Consider the following 26058-nt stretch of genomic DNA (forward strand, 5'->3'; position numbering starts at 1 on the left):
AATCAAACAATAACAACACAACAATGACCAACACAATTATTCAGTGGAACTGCAGAGGCATAAAAGCAAACATAGAAGAACTACACCAACTCTGAGCAAAATTAAACCCAGCTGTTATTTTTTTACAGGAAACTTTCCTTAAAGACAAACAAAAAATAAACCTAAATAAATACCAACAATTCAACCACATAAAAAAATACTGATCTCCGCGCTTCAGGTTGTACTTCCATTTTAGTCTGAAATGATATACCACACAGCCACTTAGAACTTAAAACTAACTTTCAAGCAATAGCAATTAAAGTCACTACATAAACAAATCAATATTTGTTCCATCTACATCCCCCCAAACCAAAAATTAAAAGAGAATGAACTCCAAAATATCATAAGGCAACTACCCACACCCTTCATCCTACTTGGAGACTTTAACTCCCACAATCCAATATGAGGTAGCAACAAAACCAACCAGAAAGGCAAACGCCTGGAAAAACTCATTAACAATAATAATTTATGTTTATTCAACAATCAAATCCCAACATACCTATGCCCAACCTCCAGCAAAAACTCAGCAATAGACCTGACCTTATGTGATCCGTCAATTCTAATGGACTTTTCATGGTCAACGTACAATGACACTTGTGGAAGCGACCACTTTCCTATAATACTTGAAAATTTAAAAGTCCTCCTGGAAGAAGAAACTAAAAAATGGAAACTAAAAAAAGCAAACCGAGAAGAATACAAGAAATTATGCTCAAAACACCTCAATACAAATGAAAACGTTCAAAACATTGAAGACTTCACCAACAAACTAACTAAAATCGCCGAAAAATGTATCCCTTTCAAATCTACTCCATATAAACGCAACAAACCATGGTACACCAAAGAATTTCAAGAAGCCATCAAACTACGACGCAAAGAAAATTCCAAACAGAACCTACCAAACAAAATTTGATCAACTTTAAATATCATAAAGCAATAGCCCGGAAAACTATTAAAGAAGCTAAAAGAACACCCTGGCAAAAATATGTAAGCGAGTTAAACCTCTCCACAAACCAAAAATCAGTCTGGAACATGCGAAGAAGTATGTCTGGGAAAAAAACAATAAACCCCATTAAACATTTATCAGTAGACAACACACTAATTACAGAAAAAAAAACAGATAGCAGACTCACTAGCTAAACAATTTGCTAAGAACTCAAATCAAATCAACCCAAAATTCCAAAAAAATGAAGTACAACGCTGAAAAACATAAACTAAACTTATCCTCAGACAACCATGAAACATACAACGAATTAATCTCCCTCGAAGAATTAATCAACTCAATAAAAAAATCCCACAACACAGCAGTTGGCCCCGATAAGATTCACAACGAATTCTTAAAACAACTACCAGAAGAATCCATTAAGTGCCTTCTAAATGTCCTCAACAATATATGGGAAAACAATCTATTCCCAGAAATATTGAAAGAAATGATAATCATCCCAACACCAAAAACTGGAAAAGACTCCTCCAACCCCCAGAATTATAGACCCATCGCCTTAACAAGTTGCCTTTGCAAAACCCTGGAACGAATAGCCAACCAAAGATTAATATGGCACCTAGAGATAAACAACCTAATTACAAATATACAAACAGGATTTCGCAAAAAAAGAGGCACAATCGATCAAATAACCAGACTAGAAACCCTTATAAGAGAAGCCTTCATAAAAAAACAACACAGTACAGCTATTTTTTTCGATATAGAGAAAGCATACGATAACACTTGGAGGTATGGTATCATAAAAGACATCCAAGACTTAGGCATGAGAGGACGATTGGCATTATTCATTAAAAACTTCTTTTGCACAAGAAACTTTATAGTCAGAATAGGAACAACCTTATCAAACAACCAAAATTTAACAGAAGGCATACCTCAAGGAAGTATCTTATCCACAACATTATTTGCAATAAAAATCAATAAAATTATCCAAAACCTTACTCCTGCAATTGATAGCGCACTCTATGTCGATGACTTTGTCATCAGCTACAGATCCCACCACATCCATTCCCTGGAAAGGATCTTACAATTAAACTTAAATCGAATCAACAACTGGGCAATAAACAATGGATTCAGCTTCTCTAAATCTAAAACTCAATGTGTTCATTTCTGCCCTATTAGGAAAATACATAATGACCCAGTCCTTAAACTAGAAGGAAATATCATACCTGTAGTCAACCAATACAAATTCCTTGGAGTCATATTTGATAAAAAACTAAATTTTATACCACACATAAACTATCTAAGACGCAAATGCAATAACACCCTTCAACTCCTCAGAGTGGTTGCCCACACAAAGTGGGGAGCAGATCAACAAACACTTCATAAAATATACAAATACCTCATCCACTCCCAATTAGACTACGCTTGCTTTATATACAGAGCAGCAAGAAAATCATATTTTAAAAAATTAGACCCAATCCACCACAGAAGCATAAGACTGATACTAGGAGCTTTCCGAACATCACCCGTAGAGAGCTTATTTGTAGAGGCAAACGAATATCCACCGCAAATTCGAACTGAAAAACTATCTCTCCAATATTATCTAAAAATCAAATCCACTCCATCAAACCCAGCCTACGAAAACAATAAAACCATTTGGGCTAAGAATGGACTCTATACTCAAAGAAACCGAAATCACCACTACTAACATACATAACTAATTCCAAACATCCTTCCATGGAAAATAAAAACTCCAAACATAAACCTTAGCCTAAAAGAACTTCAAAAAGCAAAAACACACCCAAGCATATATCAAGAGGAAATTTATAACATTCTCAAAAAATACCCAAAACATCACCTTATATACACTGACGGATCTAAAGACAAAGAAAGAACAGCCTGCGCAGCGGCATCAAACATAAAAACCCTAAAGAAAGCACTACCATCAGAAAGTTCAATATTTTCAGCTGAAGCTTACGCCATAAATCTAGCTCTTGAAATCATCCACAACAGCAGTTACCAAAAAGTGTATTATACTATCGGACTCACGATCAGTTCTAGAATCACTGAAAAATAACATTTTTTCATTTTTTTTAGAGACAGATTTTTTTGAAAGAATATTTAGCTGATAATGACAATTATTTTACAGAAGAAAAAATTTTTTCATAATAGTATTAAATCTCACATACCCTGTATTATTTTGAGAGTAAATTATGCAGATGGATGAAGAAAGCCACCATAGAAAATCTACAAATATCCTCCATAAAACATTTTTGTCATAAAATAAATCCGTTTTTATGATAAATCTATTTTGTGGATGTCTTTGTTAGTTAATTTATATTTAATATTGTATGTCCTTAACATCTGTTTTTCTGACCTCAGTGACATTTTTTTTTCTTAGCCCAGAAATAAAGTGCGTCTGATTGAGGGTCCCCCATCGTTTGAACAAGAAAATCAGACGGGTAATGCGTATTATCCAAATATGCAAGGGAGCACAAGTGAAAGTACAAGTCAAAACACTGCCGTACTTATCATGGGTGAGTATAACTTGCTTCTAGCAGTATTGTGGACGCTAAGAATATGTGTGTGTAAAAATTGTCGATTAGAGAACTACAATAGCTGGATGTCTGAATGTGTGACTATTATAAAACGATCATTTGAGAAAATTGACACCAAAAAAATGAACAATAGAAATTTGTTTTGTTGCATGTAAAGATGAATATACTTTTTAGATATTGCTTTAATGTGTATTGCGTTAAATTTCATTTCCCATCTAAAAAATTTTGGTACTTCTTCGTTATTGTAGTGAAATTGGAAAATTGAAATATTGAATTTCAACTGAAACCAATGATATCTACTAACATATCCAAAAATTACGAGAAAAAAACCCAATAAGATAGGAAATTAATTATTGAAGAAACTAGATTTCAAAGAAATTAGCATTTTTAGCTTACATAATAACTAAAGAATGCTTATATCAGTAGTAGTGTTGGGACGATTCCTAATTTTTATACGATTCCGATTCCAGGAAAATATTGATTAACGATCCGATACCAAGTACGATTCCGATTCCTTGGGAATTTATTGTTTCGAAATATACCAGGTAGTTTTATACTTATGGTCGGTAGTTCCCAAATATGTTCCCTAACTTTGGAAGAGATATTTTATGTCTACACCGTCGTGTTTTGGATTAAATAAAATTATTATATAGCAAACTAAACGGAAAAATTAGCAAAATTTATTCTAGAGAAAATTTATTTTACTTAATTGGAATACAGAAAAAAAAAAACTCAAAGAAAATAGAATTTATCCTTCAGAGAAAAAACAAATAAAATAGAATTTATATAACAGAACAAAAACAAGAAAATTAGAGAATAAATACACACGATTCATTATTTTGGTCCTCATAATTAACAGATTTAATGAATTAAATAAAAAAAATATAGCGGAAGAGAAAGAAAATATATACTAATTAAATATAAAAAAGATAAATATTTAATTTAATAATTTATAAATGAACGTGCGTAATGAAAAAAAAAAACAATATACCACGTGACATGGCGCCGTAGATACAAAATAACCGGGTTTGTATTACTGTATACATAGATTCGAAAAAGTTGTCAAAAAACAAATATATAACAAACAAATAGGTTATGGTTAACTTTCGCCACCCGTTGTTTACAAAGCCATTTGCCGGAAGTGACGTTTTATCTACGGATGATCAAAACCGTATAGAATGAACCTTTTTTTTTATATAAGTTTTATTCAAACAGGCTTTATTTGAACTTAATGGACTTTTTTTTGTATTTATTAACTGTTTTATTCTTTTTATCAAACAAAAATAGAATTTTTATATTGACATATTATGGACTGTTTTTCGAACATCGAAATTTTAAAATTAGTTTTATTTTAAAAAAAAAAAAAAAGAAAGACGGTGTTTTTTTTTTAATTAAATTCTAAACTTTATTTGAATTTTTCAACAAACTTTTACAGACATAATGGACTGTTTTTCAAACATCGAAATTTTAAAATTAAAGTTTTATGACCTTTCTAGAGTTATCGAACTTACTTTCGAATTTGCAAGATAGCTGGAGTCTTTGCAAAAATAAATTCAGGTCCATGAGGGGGACTAGCGATGCAAATTTTAATAGTCATCTACAAGAATTCCTTTGGCAGCAGCGAATCAAAAGCAATTATTTTGGGAATATAATGTATTGGATACGATTTTTTTATGATGTATGAGTTAACTACATTAACAATGAAAAAAAAAAACTTTTTCTTTAAAAATTTTTTAAATTTTATGTTATAAAAGATCTATAAAGTCTATTTTTTTATATGAATGAAAAAATTTGTTAAAGAGTTAAAATAAACAAAGACTTTTCATTAAATATATTTAAAATAAATTATAAAATATCTATAAAGTCTATTTTTTTATGTCTGTAAAAATTTGTTAAAGAGTTAAAATAAACAAAGACTTTTCGTTAATATCTATAAAGTCTATTTTTTATCTCTGTAAAAGTTTGTTGAAAAATTCAAATAAAGTTTAGAATTTAATTTAAAAAAAAAAACACCGTCTTTTTTTTTTTTTAAATAAAACTAATTTTAAAATTTCGATGTTTGAAAAACAGTCCATAATATGTCAATATAAAAATTCTATTTTTTTTTTTGATAAAAAGAATAAAACAGTTAATAAATACAAAAAAAAGTCCATAAAGCCTGTTTGAATAAAACTTATATAAAAAAAAAGGTTCATTCTATACGGTTTTGATCATCCGTAGATAAAACGTCACTTCCGGCAAATGGCTTTGTAAACAACGGGTGGCGAAAGTTAACCATAACCAACAAATATTACCAAAGGCAAGATAAGTTACTTTTCTACCAAACTGGATACATTTTTTTTGTTTTTATTCAATGTAACATGTTTATTCAGCTCAAAAACATGCAGTGTTTACTGATGTAATGGAAAATTCAAAATGGCGCCCGACACTCTCTTTAACATGGTAAGTTTGGGAAAAGGTGTTACAAATAATAAACTAGACAAAATACTATTAAAAAAAACACCGAATATATATCAAAATATGTCACGGTAACATATATTGAGCGAGTTTCTAGCAGTATTTTGTATAGTTTATTATTTATAACATCTTTTCCCAAACTTACCGTGTTAAAGAGAGTGTCGGGCGCCATTTTGAATTTTCCAATACATCGGTAAACACTGTATGCTTTTCGAGCTGAATAAACATGTTACATTGAATAAAAACCCGAAAAATATATCCAGTTAGGTAGAAAAATAACTTATCTTGCCTTTGATAACATTTATTTGTTATATATTTGTTTTTTGACAACTTTTTCGAATCTATGTGTACAGTAATACAAACCCAACTATAAGTCCTTAGTAAAATTCTATTTATAAATACTTTTTAAAATGAAATTATTTAATTAATCGTAAATGACATAAAAATTAACCGATTACAAAACCTTTTAAAAATATATATATTAATTTCTTTTTCGTTCGGCAAAGAACTGCACAAAACACTTTAATTTTCAATTTAAAATTCTAGAAAAAAGATCATATTATTCTGCTTTTAATATAATCAAATTCAGGGTTTTATCTTTATGGAGAAAACAAAATATAATGGATTTTATTTCAATGAAATTAAAAAAAAAAAAACTTGACTGAATTGAATTAATTACCCTTAAATTAACGAAGGGGTTATTTAATAACTTTAGGTTTGGAAGAGATAGGTATGGGGTCGATTTTTTTGAAACTTCAAAAGAAACCGACTACTGTCAAAACTTTGCGAAATAATACAACGTGATCAATTTCATTTTAGAGATATTTCTTTCAAAAGCCTTCTTTTAAAAAAAGAGAAAAAAAGTATATTGTTCTATTAAACCTTTTACTGTTTAAATAATTTGACTTTGCTCGTTTTATTTTAAGAAAATATAAGTTGAAAAAGCATTTTCATTCAGTATTAGAAGATTTGTCAGTAAAAAAAAACAATCGCTAAAAAGATAAGCGGTTTTTTTTATTTTTACTCGCAATGTAGAGCCCTGCATACTTCTTTTCAAGTTAACTCTTTTGTAGTTTTGATTACAATAGATCTGAATGAATGAACCTTGTAAGGGAGGGGCACTAAGCATTGCCCTGTTAATAATGAATTTCTTTGGTTTCTTTTTATTTCTCTCTTGCGGTTAGAAATATCAGGAATTTTTTTTCTTTTTTTCAACATCAGACTAAAAGAATCGTAATGAAGGAATCGGAAAATTAAGGTATTTTTTAACAATTCCGATTCCGATACCTCCCAAAATACACGATTCTTACGATTAACGATTCCGATTCCGATTAATCGTCCCACCACTAATCAGTAGGGAAAGTAATTCATTTTTGAAATGGACTTGCATACTCTGAATTTATTTTTTTTCAACAAATACAAAAATTCCAAAAGAAAAAAATGCTAACTATGAGTTATACATTATGTTCATTTTGTTATTTGTTACCTGTTTTGATGTTAATAAGTCTTTCTTTATTAACATTAAAAACTGAGTTATTTTTTCTTGTGTTCAGGTGTCACACATGACAAAAACATAACCAGAATTATTTTCTTCTTTGAATAATGGAAATCTGTGTTTTATGTAAAATTCCAGTAATATATATAAACATGAGAATTAGATAACATTACTTATTTTTGAAATTGACAAAAAAAGTAGTTATTGTTTTTTAATGAAAACTCATTTTATTGTCTGTCGCATTTCGCTACAATCTATATATATATATAAATGTAATTCTTGGTTCATTCAAAGTCGATAGAACCATATTTCTACATTACCAATTTAATTGAAATTTTCAGAAAATTTATCTGTAAAGTCAAGGAATGTTTGCATGTTATTAAAATAAATTAAGATCGTTAAGATCGCAAATTATAAAAATGTATTAAATAAAATAAAAATATTTTTCGTAACTGCGAGACTGTCCGCCATTTCATTTCCGGTGGAAATGAGTCTTTCACGTGCACCACACGTTGACGACTTTCGTATTACAACATTTAACTATCTAATTAATAGATGGGTAAAAAAAAAAAAAATCCCTATTTTTTAAATTATATATATATATATATATATATATATATATATATATATTTTTTTTTTTTTTGTACTTTAACCTTACAATTGAATAAAAAAAAATAAAACTTTAATTAAACTTTGAAATACGATTTTAAAAAAATAGCGCGGATCGGTAAGTGCACTAGCACCATTTGTTTATCTTAATTTTTTATTTTTAAAAGCTTTCCTGGCGAAGCTTACCTAAAATAAATTTGTCTAATTCTTAATTTCTTATGTTATTGGGGGGGAAAAAAAAGAAGGTAAATATGAAGAATTACTCCACCCTCGAAAATTCCTTTAAAATTACCACTCTCATAGGTTTTCGGGATCGCTGAAAACGAAAATAACGTTTATAATTAAGGCAAACGAGTAGTTTCCAAGATATGAAGAAATGTTAGTTTAAAAAAGTGAAGGATCACTTTTCCATAATAATTTAACGTAAAATGATCATCCACTTTGTTGCCACGATTTTTTTTTTGGGGGGGGGGGCTTTCTTTCTACCCTTGTAAAATCCTTTAAAATTACCTGTTTATTTGGTTGGAGGGGCGGGGGTGTTTTGGTGGCCGCGGCCCCCCCCCCCACACACACACACACACAGAAAAATGCCCCTCTCTCAGGTGGCCAGAAAGTGGGTGCTCATTCTAAGTATAATTTACATTGAAAAGTGATTACCCACTTTTCGAAAAAGTAATTTCTTCATATCATGAAAACTTTCTTTTTGCGACGGAAACGGTTTGCAGATTTGTTTTTAGTACACTGAAATCTACAATAAAATATTTTGTTATATACGAACATGAGACGAGCCTAAAATAATACCGGATTTTTGGGGCAGATTTGCCGTTTAGTTGTAAACCTCAAACCAGGTAATCACTAAAAGGGACTCTTAAAAGTCGTCACCTGTATCGAGCAAAAGTTTAAAACCACTGATTATATATCAGCCTACGTCACAGTAACATATATTGAGTTCCTAAAACTATTTTGTATAGTTTTTTAGTTTAAACTCATTTTCCTAAAATTTCCCCAAACTTTACGTGTTCAATACAGTCTGCTGCCATTTGTATTTTTCAAATATACCGATAAACACTGCATGTTTTTGAACCGATTAAACATTATACATTACATAAAAACACTACAATCTTATCCAGTTAGGTAGAACATTTACTTTTCTTGCCTTTGATAACATTTATTTGTTATATATTTATTTTTGACAACTTCTTTGTAACCGTATTTAGTAATACAAACCCTTTTCATTTAATGTAACGTTTAGTCGGCTCGAAAAACAGTGCTTATCGGTGTATTTGAAATATACAAATGGTGGTGGACACTGTTGATTACATTAAGTTTGAGAAAGTGAGTTAAAACTAAAAAACTACACAAAATACTGTCACAAATCCACTGATTATTTCAGCCTATGTCATGGTAAACATATATTCGGTGGGTTTTTGACATTGTATTGTATTGTTTTTAGTTTTCAACTTACTTTCCCAAACTTAACATATTTAACAGAGTCTGCAACCATTTCTGTTTTTCCAGCCGATTAAACATTTTACATTGCATAAAAACACTAAACAATTATCCAGTTAGGTAGAAACGTAACTTACCTTACTTTTCATTTATTTGTTATTGGATAACTTTTTCGAATCTGTGTATAGTAAACACCCCCCCCCCATCACTCAAATATTAATTACTAACTCACATTTTTGTATACAGAAAAAAAAAAAAAACATTTAGCGTTTCAACATTTTTGCTACGTTCAGCTTTATCCACTGAGTGTTGGTTGAGCCCAAGCCATGATTGACGGTAATCCTGAGGATCAGGATCCAATTCTGCAAGAGTACCATTTTTTTTCATCTTCACCTTTTTTACTTTTTGGAGTAGATTGCTGTACTAAGAATATAAGAAACATGCATTTTCTCTTTTTATTAGAATTTGACATTACACCAAATTGAGCCACAGCAACGCGTGGCGGGGTACAGCTAGTATTTTTATAAAATTGCAAGCATTTTCATCTAAATTTTAATTCCTTTCTTGGCAACATTTAAGCTCTTTTTTATAATTAACCAAACGCATGATATATTTTTTATAATTAACCAAACGCATGATATATTTTTTTATAATTAACCAAACGCATGATATATTTTTTTATAATTAACCAAACGCATGATATATTTTTTTATAATTAACCAAACGCATGATATATTTTTTTATAATTAACCAAACACATGATATATTTTTTTATAATTAACCAAACACATGATATATTTTTTTATAATTAACCAAACACATGATATATTTTTTTATAATTAACCAAACACATGATATATTTTTTTATAATTAACCAAACACATGATATATTTTTTTATAATTAACCAAACACATGATATATTTTTTTATAATTAACCAAACACATGATATATTTTTTTATAATTAACCAAACGCATGATATATTTTTTTATAATTAACCAAACACATGATATATTTTTTTATAATTAACCAAACACATGATATATTTTTTTATAATTAACCAAACACATGATATATTTTTTTATAATTAACCAAACGCATGATATATTTTTTTATAATTAACCAAACGCATGATATATTTTTTTATAATTAACCAAACGCATGATATATTTTTTATAATTAACCAAACGCATGATATATTTTTTTATAATTAACCAAACACATGATATATTTTTTTATAATTAACCAAACACATGATATATTTTTTTATAATTAACCAAACACATGATATATTTTTTTATAATTAACCAAACACATGATATATTTTTTTATAATTAACCAAACACATGATATATTTTTTTATAATTAACCAAACGCATGATATATTTTTTTATAATTAACCAAACGCATGATATATTTTTTATAATTAACCAAACGCATGATATATTTTTTTATAATTAACCAAACGCATGATATATTTTTTTATAATTAACCAAACACATGATATATTTTTTTATAATTAACCAAACACATGATATATTTTTTTATAATTAACCAAACACATGATATATTTTTTTATAATTAACCAAACACATGATATATTTTTTTATAATTAACCAAACACATGATATATTTTTTTATAATTAACCAAACGCATGATATATTTTTTTATAATTAACCAAACACATGATATATTTTTTTATAATTAACCAAACACATATATTTTTTATAACTAACCAAACACATTCCTGGATGAAAACCTCACTAGAGCTGGTGACTTGATCAAATCACCGGTTTGCAAACCTAAACTGCTTAAGGAGTAGATAGACTCTGCCTATCTATACTCCATACTCCTTCTTTGCCTATTAGCTACGAGAAGAGGTGCGGCCACAAGGACTCATTAGAAATGCTCAGTACTTAGCCTTGTTTCCTGACTAGGGCAATGAATGCCGTCCCCCACATTTGTCTTATTCCCATCCCCTATACCTGGGCATCTTGGAAGTACTTATTTACCATATATGCTAATATGATTGGACTGGGCCACTCCTGTCGGACAGGTTTGAGGGTACCGGTTTGACAGTTGCTGGTTGCTGTTTCCAACTGACGTTACAGGAGCCCTAACTTTAATAGCACTTAGAGCAGCTGTTCTATCATCAGTTGTGTAATGTCGGAATATTTGTAGTGCCATGTTGCGCATGCACTCGTCTCTGGTGGGCATTCCCGAGGCCACATTCCTGTGGATTAGGAGCCGACTGATGGTCTACTCGTGTTGCATGATGGTGGCTATGCACATCCGTTTTGCCTAGCACCTCAAACTACGAAATAGAATGAAATGACAGCTCAATCCAAAAAATGTTTAAACCAGACATACACGCCTCCCTTGAGGCTTGAATTGACACATATCTGAGAACATAGAACTCACTTAGATGAAGTATAATCATTTCTTCTAGCAAACTCCCCGGATATCTTAGTACTACATGAAACTAACTTGAACTCCTCCATCACCTATGTCTGGTTATCTTCCACTTTATCGTAAACTTGGAGTCTATATTTGTAACACCCTCCCCATGTCTAGGGAATCTAAACTAGAATCAGGTGACCAGGCCTTCATGTGCTTTAAATTAAATTTACAACATAGCGTTAGCTACCTGTATTTTCTTTATTGCTCTCCATTAACCCAGTATTGTACCATAATCAATCATGTCTGACAGAATAGTTGTAGCACACTCCCTTGACACTAGCGCTCAAATACATGTATTTAGTGACTCTAACACTCACCACAGAAATTTGCTTGACTTCTCTAACTACACTGACACAGCTAGTAGCATCATCCATAACTTTGCTATATCCCATTCCTTGACACAGACAGTAACATTCCCAACCCATCTCCCAGATCGCCAGGACCAGCAAGCCTCACTTCTGGATTTATTTCTGACAAGAGATTCTGAGGATCGTGTAACAAATGCTGATTGCCCACTTAGCAATGCTGATCATGCTGTGATAATGATAGAATCACTCTAAACTCTCGACCCCAAGTTGAAGAGCCATTGCTCAAAACGACAACATACTAAAATAAGGCTGATTGAGATGCCATTAGAGATCACATCAGAGATGCCCCACGGGGAAATATCTTTTCTCTTCCTGCAGAATAGTGTGTAAATAAGACTACTGAATAGTTCAAAGCAGCAATTGAAGCACATGTTCCTACACAGAAATTCTATAGCAAACCCCACTCTCCCCAATGGTTACTAGACACCTCAAAAGCATGTGTAGCATACAGGTGTACCTCGGGGATCGATCCTTACCTGATAAAATTGTCTCTGACATGGGTATATCTGCCGATGACACTACGCTTTATAGCAGGCACATGGGGAAAACTAATGAGCACATATCTAAGGCAATGGCAGAAACCTTAGAGGAAGACATTTAGTCTGTAGTGGAATGGGGGTCAGAAATGGATGGTAACGTTCAAAGCTACCAAGACAAAGCTCGTTTCCTTTAATAATTACATGAAACCTTACCAACCACCAGTAGCTATGACTAAAGATACATTATCTGAAAGTACTTCGTTCAAACTCCTCGGCTTAACGTTCACAGGGAACATGAGTTGGAATAAATACATTGAGATATAGTCAAGGTTGCTGCTAGAAAATTACTTACTCCTGGAAGTATCCTGTACCTCTATAAGGCCACCGTTTGCCCATGTATCGAGTACTGCTGTCACATTTGAGCTGATGCATCTGCTACTAGTTTCTCGCCCCTGGACAGTGTTCAAAAGAGTCGCCAACCTGATAGATCCTGAACTATTATCCAAACTTCAACTCCTGTCACATCGACGAAATGTTGCACCCCTCTGCTTGTTTTACAAGTATTTTAATGGTGGATGCTCTGACAAGCAGCGAAGTGCCACCCCTACACAGAGAAATTCCAGATGTAAGAAAGCCTTCTACTGTAATAGCTCCTTCCCCAGAACTGCTAGGCTTCCAGGTTTCTGCTTCCCCAACTGTACTGACATGCAAAGGTTCAAGTGTAATGTAAACACATCTTGCTACTAAACTCCCTACATAGTACCCCTGAAACTTAGGTCCCTGATAGTAGCCCCCTACATCAAAGTGATAATGTGCCTTGTTTGGTTAGAAAATATAATTAAAAAAAAAACTGGTAAAACCAAACAGGAAAACCATGTAAAAAAAAAATTCATTGGACTTAAGGAGTCAGAGTGGGATAAAAAATTCCGACTCCTTGTACTTTTAGAAATCCAACTCTGACTCAGACTCCACAGCCCTGTTTACTACAATAGCCAGGCCAAGAGAGTCCATCAAAACAATTAAAAAATTACATAATTTCTTTAAAAACTTAAGCTTTTCTATAGTTATCAAACCAAACAAAAAACTCCAAATTTTCTAGACATTACACTAAATCTTAACACAGATATACAGCCCATAAACCCAACATTCATAAGTCCAATTCAATTTTAAAGTCTACAGTACCAAGCATTTCTACTCTTTCTACCAACAAAAAAACTTAATCAAAATGCCACAAGGAATTGAAGATACAATGAAAACATTAAATACAACCATTATACCTCCCTCCTCATGTTAGCCATCTGAAATCTGTAATCCCACACAATATGACTCGCAACAAACCTGTTCAAATAACAAAATATACTGCAATCAATAACAATGAACCATGCAACCCCTATAATCAAAACCAACACACTAATCTTAACACTTCTAACCCACCCAACTGCCTCAGGAGAAAGGAAAATATTTGGTTTAATCCTCCATTTTGCTCAAATGTCAAAACCAGTATACCTAAGGAATTTTTTTATATTGTACAAAACTCTTTCAAGTACCCACATATAGTTTCATTTTTATTAAAAACTCTGATTTCTTATTCGACTATGCCTAATTTAGCACAAATAATCTTGACATCTAATAAGACTCAAATAACAAAATATACTGCAATTAAATCATCCCAAAAAATTCTGTTCCCAATTAAACTGGAAAACTGCAATTGTAACAACAAGCAAATTTGCTCACTCAATAATGATTGCATCCATAGATATTATATATTCATGCATGATCATAGAGCTCCCCCATAACTTCCCCATAATCTGTCGCTAAATTCTCTCCCTCCCCATCAACCATCTGATAGAATCACTGATCCAATATGTGAATTAAACAACCCATCTATTAACAATCCTATTACTAGTAATAATAATAATTTCTCCCAATAATCATCCTTATACTAATAACACTCATGATCCCCTCCAAAACAATATCCTGGCACTTATTGCTCTGACCATTTCTCACCACAATAAACAAAATTTAAATCATCCCGCCATATTAAACCCCAGTACAAATCAACAAATTGATAAGAAGCCCTATGCACCTTGTAAAACACATATATCGGCGCAACTTTAATAGACAAGAATATCTAACCACAAATCTTCTTTTAACAACTAAAATATTAATAATAACAACCAAGGAACTTCTCTAACCACTTTAATTTAAAAACTCAAGTCTAACAGAACTCTTCTCAATTAAATGAGCTATCTCAAAAAAGGTGAAGTCTTACACTCCAGGCTCTAAGTCATGTCACCTTTGCACAGCCCAAGCTATAACAATAATTACTTTTGCCCCAAAGTAGCAATAAAATAAACTATAAAAGTGAACTAATCTTCCATTGCAAACATAAAACCAAATTTAAATATAGTCAATTTTAAATTGCATAGCTCTAACATTAAACCTTTAGATACAAAATTCCATAAAATTATAGATCTTTTTTACACACTTTCTCAGCGCTTTATAATTTTTTTTTTTAATAAATTCTTCTCTCCTTATTTGACCAGCTTAGCACCTGCAGACTTCGTTGGAGTGTATATGCATGCGCGCATATTTGTGTATGTATGTACCTATGTATTTATGTTTTTGTATATGTGTTTGCTTATGTGCTGTTATGTACATATGCATGTATATGTATTTATAAGCAGTTTTCAGTTTATGCATTATAATGGAGCCTGTGAATACCAGCCAATTCCACCCTTGCTATTGCTTTATCCCCCTTTTAACTTTTTTAAAAACTCTATCAGAACTTTAAATATACACTTTCCAATCTATTAGATAGAAACATCTTCATAAAAAGCTCATATGCCCTACTTTAGAAGCAATTTTAATTATGACTACCCATTCCATTTAATAATTAGCTTCAATCCTACGACTCCTGCTGATAACTTAATCACAACGTTATTACCTACCGAGTTTAATTTGACCCCTTTTTCTGCCTTAAATTTTGTATTACTATCACTGGGTCATTGTGGCATTGTCTTTTCTGTTCTAAAAATAGCCCAACCACTGCAAATCTTTATTAACTTCATTTGTAGCTTCAAATCCGCCTTGGCAGCAGTGTGTTAAAAAACCCTCCATTTCTTCAGTCTCCCAACAATCTTTCTTTTTAAAATATCTCGAACTAACTTGTTCTCTTTGTACCCATTTGTGAATTATTGCTACTAAAACATATTAAGACAATCTAAAAAACAAAATAGGGTGTAACTTACATAATATGGTTGGCACAAGGCATGCTCCCCAAGAAGATATAAAAGTCCAATAATAAAAGAAGCACACTATTTATTCAATAAAAAATAATCAATACCAATAAAACTATTAGTTTCATGCATTCAGATGGAGATGGAGTTCTGAATCGCGTGTGGTGCGACATTCTTTGTATTGAATATCAAAAACATAATCTTCGACAACTTGTGATGATCGCACAGTTTGTTTTCATAGTTTTACAATCTAATTGTTCTTGGCAGCAAAAAATATCTCAAATACAATTTTGGGTTCAAACAGAAATCATATTTGGCAGCAACATGCATTTGTATGCTCTCTGAATATGAAGTTCGAGACGGGTATGAGCATTATCTGTTTCTCCTTTTCAGCTTCCTTTTTATCAGTCGTGACAGACTTGATGGTGAGAGCCTCTGGGGACTATCTCTCTTTTTAGTGCCAGTCACGTGTCCGATCAAGTAGGTGATGAGCATGGGAATTTTAATGCATTGTCTCGGGGGGGGGGGGGGCAAAAGGGAAGGGTTAATTAACAGGAAATGGTACATATTGCTTTTCCTCAAGTGAAAAAATACAAGATGTCAGTAAAATTACTAAAATGTATTTTGTTTATGAAATCCTAATTTGCTTATACATTATATGTATTATAACATTCTGTAAATATGCCTGTTCTGTCTTTCTCATAGTTTTAGAGTAATTGATATTTCTTTTTAGAATATCCATGTATAAATGCACATACTTTATGTATGCTTCATTATCTCACAATGTTTATTACCTTTATTCATTTAATTAAAAGCCAAATGTAATCTCTGTTCGAATCCAATTTTAATTTCTTTTTAACAGGTTATCATGAAGTGCCAGAAGAATCTTGGAGACGAATGTATCCTGCTTTGCGACTCACTGGCGAGAAACGCCTCATAATCCCTTCTGTTAACAACAATCTTCCGACTAAAAAAACGAATTCAACAAAAACTGAATTAAAAGCAAGTGGAAGCAACAATGAAATGAAAAGTTTCACATTTGATGGGACACAAATTCTTTTTACATTGTTGATAGCTTTGGCTGGCATGGCCATTTTCATAATCATTTACATTCCAAGGGTACGGACTTTTGTTATAATGGAGCGAAAAAATAACCAGTTGAAGATAAGCATTTTTGAATCGTAACTGAATTAAAACATTTAATTAATAAAACTTCATAGTTTTATTAATTAAATGTTTTATCATTAAATGTTTCAATAAAATGTATATTTCTTGTTTAATCATAATTTTTATGAATACACATTTTGTTTTCTCATTTGAAAAAAAAATTTTTTTTTACTATTCAATATTTATTAAAATATAAAGTAAGGGAAAATTAAAATAGATTTTAAAATTATCACATAAAATTTAACTTATTTTATTCGTTGAGGCCATAATTATGAATGCAACTTAAAAGAAACATGATTATTTATAGAATGACTTTTATGATAACTTTCATTTATTGTTGACTCTATATTTAATTAAATTTTCTCTATATTCACCTCAAACAAGGCGCATTGCCACTGAGATGTGAATTAGTGGGCATATTTACAGTGGCATTCAAAGTGGGAACTTGTGCATCGAGAAGTTTATTCAAATTACATTTTAATTTCTGCATATAAATACAGTCAGGGGAACAGGGTGCAAGAAGGGGAAATTCCAAAGCTAGTAGTTTGATAAAAGAAGCTATTATAGTAGGAAGATTTTTGATATCTGAAGACCTCTACAATGAAGGGGTGTGATTATGTTGATTGTTGGGTTAAAAGGCATCAGTGCATAGATTCAGCCTTAGAGTGAAAGATTTTTTTTATTTTAAGATTTTCAAATTTCACAAACATTCGTATCAAGAGTTGGATAATTGTTTTTGAAAATCAAGATTCAATTATGGCTTAAATTTGTTTTGTTGCATGCAAACATTAAAAATGGTAGATATTTACAAACACTTTTTTAAAAATTTGTTAAATTGGAATATTTTAAATAAAAAACCTGTCAGGACATTGATTCATATAAAATCTTATTAAAAGAATCTTCTTTTATGCAAATGTTTTCTATCTTTATCAAAACATATTATCCATTAACAACTTCTTTATTGTATTATCTCTGCAAAGCTATAGTTATTTTTTTTCAAAATAAAATTCTTTTTTACTTCTATTGATATTATTGACCATAGGTTTTATGCCTCCAAACATTTTCAATTAAACTTGCTTCTACTTTTTGTGTTAATGATTGATTTTGACTCTGTTCTTTTCTTTTCAGAAAACTGAACAATCATTGAAAAAGTTTTTACTACAGCAGCAGCAGCAAGCTAGTTTATTCCAAAATACTGGCTCAGAATCATCTGAAAATCATTCACAGTCAGACTCAAATAGTAATAACATTGGGACAAATAACTACAGTGATGCCCTATCAGGTATCTACATCATTATTTCAGGCTTATTCTTTCCCTAAGAAATCTTATTCATCTCCTATATGATAAAACTAGTGGGGATACCCAGGTGGTGGAGGAAAAACAAAGTGGTAGTAAGGCAGACAGGCTTGAACCTGAACAGCGAAGGAGGAAAAGAACATGAAAAAAAGAAAAAAGTGTTAGTAGGTGGGTATGCTCGAACCCGGAGCCTTGACGCAAAGGTGGAGAAGAATGTTAAAGAAAACGTGAGATTTTACTGTTGCAATATGACGCGAGAGGAAGTGAAAGCATTCAAATTTAGCGATCAAAAAGTTGACATGCAGAAAAATGAAACTGAAGTGAATGAGTTAATGTAGGTGTGGAAATTAAATCACGCAATTAAGTTTGGCTGTTAGCCAGTTAAGCCTTCAGCAAATCAATACAAAAGAATAAGCGAAGTAATAACCCTGTTTAAATATTATATAAAAAGAAACAATGTTAAAACTTCTGAAAAAAAATCGTTGCCTGGGTGTTTGTGTCGGGGGGGGGGGTAAAAAAAAAGTTTTGGTAGGTAGGTAGGTAGGATCGAACCCAAAACCTTGAGATGAAGTTGGAAAATAAAGTGTGAAAAAAACGTGACACATTAACTGCTTGGCCAGCAAGAAAGAGTAACTGAAACACGTTTGAATTTAAGTATTAATAATTGACAGGTGCCCGCACTTAATGACTTAATGAGGTTAAATATTAGTATGAGCATGACACTTGTGACATTAATAAAATATTTTTCGTGACATAACAGAAACCTTTCTATGAAAGTATATTAAAATGAAAAAAAGAATATAGATAGATTTCTATGAGTCGTTCTGTTTATAATTGTTTATTTTTGAAAAAAAACTTACAGCCATTGAATTGTCATACTTATAGGTAAATGTGCACTGAACAGATACCATAATAATTAAAGTTAAATTCAAATTTTGATATATCTTTTAATTTAAACGCAAAAAAAACCCAATTGGGACACTGAAACGTACACAGTAAAACAATACATTTAATTGTCGCGTTGATTATTTATTTGTAACGCAATTAAAAAAAAACATTTTCGGGGTTATTTATTTATGTTGGTAGTGTAGAAGAAAATGTATGAATGTTTTTAAGAAAGGTGTATTAAAAAATGGAGAATAAATTAAAAAAACAGGAAGGCGGTGGGTAAATCGCCGTTGTAAAATTATGGTTGTCAGCGGGTTAAAGTAGATTTATTTGTAAGAAAATTGCGTTAAAATAACTTAAACGTAATACGGAAATGAACGATGTAAAAACAAAAAAAAACATTTTATTGTTGCGTTGATTATTTAGTATAATATATATCGTATATATGAAATGGGTCGATGATTATACATATTATTTGTAATAACATTTTGCATTTGCTTCCCATATTTTGAAGTTTTTTAATAAATTTAAGCCATTCACTTTTCTAAGGATGTCCGTTTGTTTGAACAAAACCGGGCCAGCGATTTGTGTTTATTTGTTTATGCTATTATGGGTTTATGTTTATGTACGCATGCGCAACCGTAAGATGTAAACTGGATGTTGGGTTACAACACTCGTTTATTAAATGTTAGTAAAATTGCACAGCTTTTTATTCTTATATTTCATTTCAATCTTGAAATTTATTGTCAAACTAAATAAAAACTCACTAAATTCCTTAACTAATTGAATTTATTTGCTAATAGAGTAAAGTATATGTTTTGTTTAACAAATCAGCAGATTAAATTAAGAACAGTATTAGTTTGAGATTTTCGATGGAATTATATGAATTTATAAATAATGGTAACAAAAGGAATTTAGACATTTGGGGGTAAACTATCAGATGAAATATTTAACTGAATTTGATATGTATATTCATTTTGTATTGTGTAAATGTTCTGTACAGGATAGAATGATAAAATTGTCGCCATACAAAAGACAACATGATTCCATTTCCGCTTGATGAAAACCGGTTTTCTTTTTTTGTTGCAGACTATCTACTAGTTGGCCAGTTGTGTACAAATCCCAAGAATGATAGGAGCCTTCTATCATGTCTAAAAGTGACACAATATTCAATGAGCAAGATCGGAGATGCACCGCTGTACAACTCCTGCCTTCTACTGATCCAAGTTATGACAACAGGACCATTGCCAGCACCCTCAAAATGCATTGCTGGATTGCCACAAATATCAGGGACGTGCCCAGGGTGATGAAAACAAAGTTTCCGGCCACAGTGATGGTCTTTCGTGTGGTTTCAAGTGAGGGCCACATCATGCCACCTCACATCTTTGAAGTCGACTTGAAAGTCAATTCCAAAGTGTACCTGGATGTGCTGAAGAGTGTGGTGAGCCCCTAGTGCAATCAGGTGGCCGCTTGCAGGCCCTGGGTGTGGCAGCAGGACTTGGCACCGACCCACAAGTCCAAAGAGACCTAGGCTTGGCTTCAGAAGGAGTGCTACGACTTTGTACCTTTCTCTCACTGGTCTCCCGTCTCCCCCAACCTGAATCTGCTGGACTACTGCATTTGGTAATAAGTCAAGAACATCACTAACATAACCTCCCACAACACCAAAACCAACCTGATCACCACCATCTGCTGAGTATTTGCTGAGCTCCTCCCGCCGGCGCTTGTGGGAAAGGCATCCTCCTAGTTCCATATTTGTATTGAGGCGGTGATTGAGGCTGAAGGCGGCTACATTGAATAGATGTCGGCTTTACTACATAATCAAGTTACCTGAGTTGATTTTTTTTTAATATCAATTTTTAAATAAAGTTGTAGTTTTTTTTGGGGGGAGGGGGTAATTTTATCGTTTCACCCTGTATAATAATTTTTGTAGACTAAATTAAGATAGTCACCAAACAAAGAAATTCTATATCACATGTCTTTTATAAGAAAATGCATTTTCCCAAGAAAATAACCACTTAATTGTTGGACAAAGACCTCCATAAAGAATGTTCTGGAAGGAAGAGATATTTATGAAACACACCTATACCACCCAATCTTCTTCTGTGAGGGTGAAGAGGCTCTAATTGGTATAACACACTATGAATCATAGTCTGTCCGTTATATATTAATAGACTGTGGTAATCTGAGCTTGATGCAAATAAAGTATTACCAAAATATTTAAGCTGAATCTAGGTCAGTATTCAGTTTTCTAAAAATTGTTGGTCTGTATAGGAAAATATTTAAAAAAAAATAAAAGAAAAGTATTTTCCTATTCAAATGATATTTGCTAATTTGCCTTATCTATTTATTCACGTGAGAAAGATTAGCTGTGAGGAAGACAAATCACTAGACTATTATGCAATAGATTTTTTAGTCTGTCAAAACAAAAAGTCTGTGCTCTGAGCGTACTTTATCTTATTCTTAGATTAGTAACTGATAGTAAAAAGGATGTGAAACAGAATTTTATGATCATCATATTCATGCGTCATTTCAAAAGATATCATTAACACTGACTTAACACTGACAACCATGCACTTTTCATCGGTAACTCTATAACATTTTCATTTGTGACTTTCAATGTTCTTAATGTTTATAGCGTTTTAAAATGTTCTCTTTATATTCATAATATTGTTTTTATTTTTTCTCTAACATTATTTTTTGAACCACATGTTATAAAAGAGAATTTGTGATAAATTAACAACTTGTAACCTTATAGTTTTAATACAAAATTATTTCATTACATTCAAATTGATATAAGTTAGAAAATGAATTTTCACTTGTAATATATAAAATGTTTTTGTTTTTCCTGTTGCAGATGGAATAATTTACATAGGGAAAATTGGTTTCTTTCCTGATCAAATTTTGGGACATGGCTGTGAAGGAACCATTGTCTTTAAGTGAGTCCGATTCTTTTTCTGCTTTTTTAATTGTTTTACGCAATCATCTACTGCATAATAAAATGATTGCAGAAATTCCCCTCTGGATCAAAGTACACTAGGTTTGCACCAACAGATGCCACATACAAATTTATTATGTCTACACTATTAGCCACTATCTTATGTAACTTTAGAACGATATTATACAAACATTTATTCGTTATAGTAAAATCCTGCATTATATCCTAGGAGCAACATCATCATAATCACAACTATCTAAAGTGGAAGTAGTTGCTATTTTTCACTCTAAATAAAAAGTACTCCTACTGCTCCCAGTGAACACTGGGAGATATTCTGCATATTGGACAGATTTGGGGATGCACCCTTATTATCTGAATCATATACGTATAGACATACCATAATTTCCATTTCCTGATTCCAAAAATACTAATCTCTCCCTTCTCACATTTCATCAAATCTCATTGACTAAGAACTGACTATTTGTTCATTCCAGAATGTAAATCTTCCTACAAAAACAAACATGGCTTCCCTCTATATGAGACAATTGTTTAAAATAAAATACTCCAAATACTAACATATCAACACGTCGAAACATGTTCATAAGCCAAGACTGCTTTTATGTTTACATTAGATAGCTGTACATGTTAACTTTTCTTATACAGCTACGCTAGCGTGCTACATCTTGTGTTTACCTACATCATACATATTATTTTCCAACACATTGTCACATTCTGTATATATTGTTTAAAATAAATCATTGTTTATTATTTAAAGAAAACATTCTGGTTATATTGCTTCTTTTTTCTGCTTATGGGGAGGGGGCATGATACCACTGAACAATGCTGGTTAACGGTCCTGCTACTTTGAAATAAACTTGTTATCTAACATTTTGGGTTTCAATTTATTTACCCATGTAGTGAGCATTGTTTAAGAAAATAGATTAATGCAAGAAATTCATAGTTGTGAACAATAAAAAAAATTTTTTGCTTATGGTTGTCCAATGCAAACGACACCATGATGTTAATGTAGAAGAGTTGGTGGAAAGGGTTTGTCACACAGACTTATAGAAAAAGTTTCATTGTCAGTTGTAAAGCTAATGGTTGGGTTAATGAAGAAAACATATTTTTTTGCTTTAAAAAATGTGGTACTGTTAAGCTTGTTTCACCAAATAAAATAATCATTAAATTAATTTGTTTTCTGATCATTTGAATCATCTTGTTACATTTCAGCTGATGCAACCTTTATCAACATCATGAGATTAAAAAGTGAATATAAGAAAGGAAACATCATAATCAAAGATGTAAAATACCCCACACACAATTACTTAATAGACTTGCCATAATTATCAGGTTGAAAGTTCTTGCAGTTTTTAACTTTTAAATTCAGATAAACATATCTTGACTCAAACAAAAATTTCTTTATCGAAATAAACACCATTAGAGTTGACACATTTTTGCCAATGCAAAACAAGTGTATTTATGCCAGTAACGTGTTGGTCACTGATGACGTTTTTTATATTGCTTAGGTTTTTGAAATATTTCTCACACAAAAAGTTGTCGAGATGCTTGAAAAAGTGGTAGTTGGAGAGTGAAAGGTCTGGAGAGTATGGCAAATGAGGCAGTTTCGTGGCTCAGTGTTTTCAACTTCTCCAGGATCAGGCATTGTCATGGAAGAGAACTGCACTTTTTCTGTTGACTAATGCTGGGTGTTGAAGTTTCTGATGCATTTCATCCATTTGTTGACAGTGCTTCTCTGTTTTTGCCTGCATTCAAAAAAACTATAATCGATGAGACCAGTCGCAGACCAACAAATAGTCAGCATAACCTTCTTTTGATGCAGCTCTGGTTTTGGAAAGTGTTGTGGAACTTTGTCAATGTCTAACCACTGAGCTGAGTGTAGGCGGTTGTCATAAAGAACCCACTTTTCATCACAAGTCACAACCCAGTCAAGAAACAGGTTGTTCTTGTTGTGTAAAAGGCACTTCATAACAGTATTTCTTTTTGTTGCCATTCAATTCATCAATTATCAAGATTTTTTTTTGTCTTTCTAATCTCCCTCAGGTTGTTGGAAATCATTGTATACATTACGTCTAATTCAGAAGCACAGTTGTGCATGGATTTGGCTCTTAATAGATAGTTGTCGACATCCGATGGCCAACCACTATGCTTATCATCAAGACTCGCTGTCACAAAATTTCTTAAACCACCATTGTGCTTTGTTGATATTGCGAGTTGTTTCAGCAGCTTTTCAGCCTAGTTTGAATTAAAATAAAAAAAATTGTGCAAATTTGCTTTTTTCCATTCAATGTTCTAAAACGAAAACCTAATTGTTTCAAAACGATTTTAGTTCAAACGATTAGAGTGAAAGACGCTTTTTAAAATGATAAATGATATATGAAGTGAAGGTATTATAATAAAAACTTATTTGAAAATACATCATTTGAAATCAAAATTATAAATTCCGCAAGAACTTTCTCATCAACCTAATAGTTAATAGTTTCTAAATAAAAAATTTACTTCGATCGTTGACATATAATAAGCTAAGAAAGTAATTTGATTTGAAATGTAACTTTTCTTTACATGTAAAAGTCGGACACTAGCTTTCAAAACTTGTTGCTAATTTAGTGGCTGAAAACATTTCCGTTATAGCATTTGAAAAACAAAAGTTATTAAGTTTGCATTGTGAAATGTATGAGTGACATGTTTTGTTTTTACAAATTACTGTGGCAAAATATATAATCATTACCATTTGAGTTTTCCAGTTATAACAAATGCATGAATCTTGCACAGTGTATAAAAATAATGCGTTCGATGTATTTGGTGAAATTGATTGGTATTTCTTTTTATTTAACACTGACTGAAAATTTACATAAATGACTGTTTATCAATCTGTTAGATGCAATGCTACTTAGGTCTAATTTTGAGAATTTGACAGATTTAATTTTCTAAATATTTTTAATATCCTCAGTTATCATTTTCATTAAATGATACTTTCCTTAATTTTCAAATTTTTTTGTATTTTCTTCTAATGAGTAAAAGAATGGTCATGATCTTAGTTTTTGTGAATAAATTCTTTTCAAAAATAGTTAAGCTATTGTAAAATGAAAAATATAATCTCATTTAATATTTTTCAATTTTATAAAAATTAAACAAATTTGTTTTTTCTGTAAATAAACCTGTTTGTAATTTTTCTGTATTCAACACAGAGGGAAATTCGACAACCGTGATGTGGCTGTTAAACGCTTACTTCCAGGCTGTTTTAGTCTTGCTGACCGTGAAGTTGAACTTCTGCGAGAATCTGACCAGCATCCCAATGTTGTTAGATACTTTTGCACGGTAATTTTGTGCATTATTTTTTAAGCCATTTCTTGCATATGCAAAATGGCAATTTTTTCATTTTCTTTTTGTTTCTTATTTTCATTTGAAGAGAAATTGAGATCGATGAAATTCTAACAAACAAATCTTGATGACTAGGTGTAGTTTATTTTTAAAGTTCTGTGAAATCATGTAGCTTTAAAATATGTCATGTTGGTGGTAAGAATGTTTCTTAGCTGTGTTAGTTGCCATCATGGCACAGAATAGCATGGTTTTGATTGGAACAGATAGACCTGAAAATGGAAATTGAGACACAGAATACATATTTCTTTACATCCTGCCTCTACAGATGGTTTAATGTC

At 31.6% G+C, this 26058-nt stretch overlaps 1 protein-coding gene across 2 annotated transcripts in view; it reads left to right on the plus strand.

Annotated features, from left to right (window-relative positions):
• LOC145285998 (serine/threonine-protein kinase/endoribonuclease IRE1-like) overlaps positions 1-26058 on the plus strand; it is a 266385-nt gene that overhangs the window by 195959 nt on the left and 44368 nt on the right. For both annotated transcript variants that reach the window (XM_080134591.1, XM_080134590.1), the window contains exons 11-15: positions 3378-3513; positions 16954-17210; positions 18387-18540; positions 22301-22382; positions 25588-25717. In XM_080134591.1, the coding sequence (XP_079990717.1) occupies positions 3378-3513; positions 16954-17210; positions 18387-18540; positions 22301-22382; positions 25588-25717 (759 nt within the window). The remainder of the gene's footprint in view (positions 1-3377; positions 3514-16953; positions 17211-18386; positions 18541-22300; positions 22383-25587; positions 25718-26058) is intronic.

Source organism: Euprymna scolopes, chromosome 10, assembly GCF_053919585.1.
Source record: "Euprymna scolopes isolate OS-2025 chromosome 10, ASM5391958v1, whole genome shotgun sequence".
NCBI lineage: Eukaryota > Metazoa > Mollusca > Cephalopoda > Sepiida > Sepiolidae > Euprymna > Euprymna scolopes.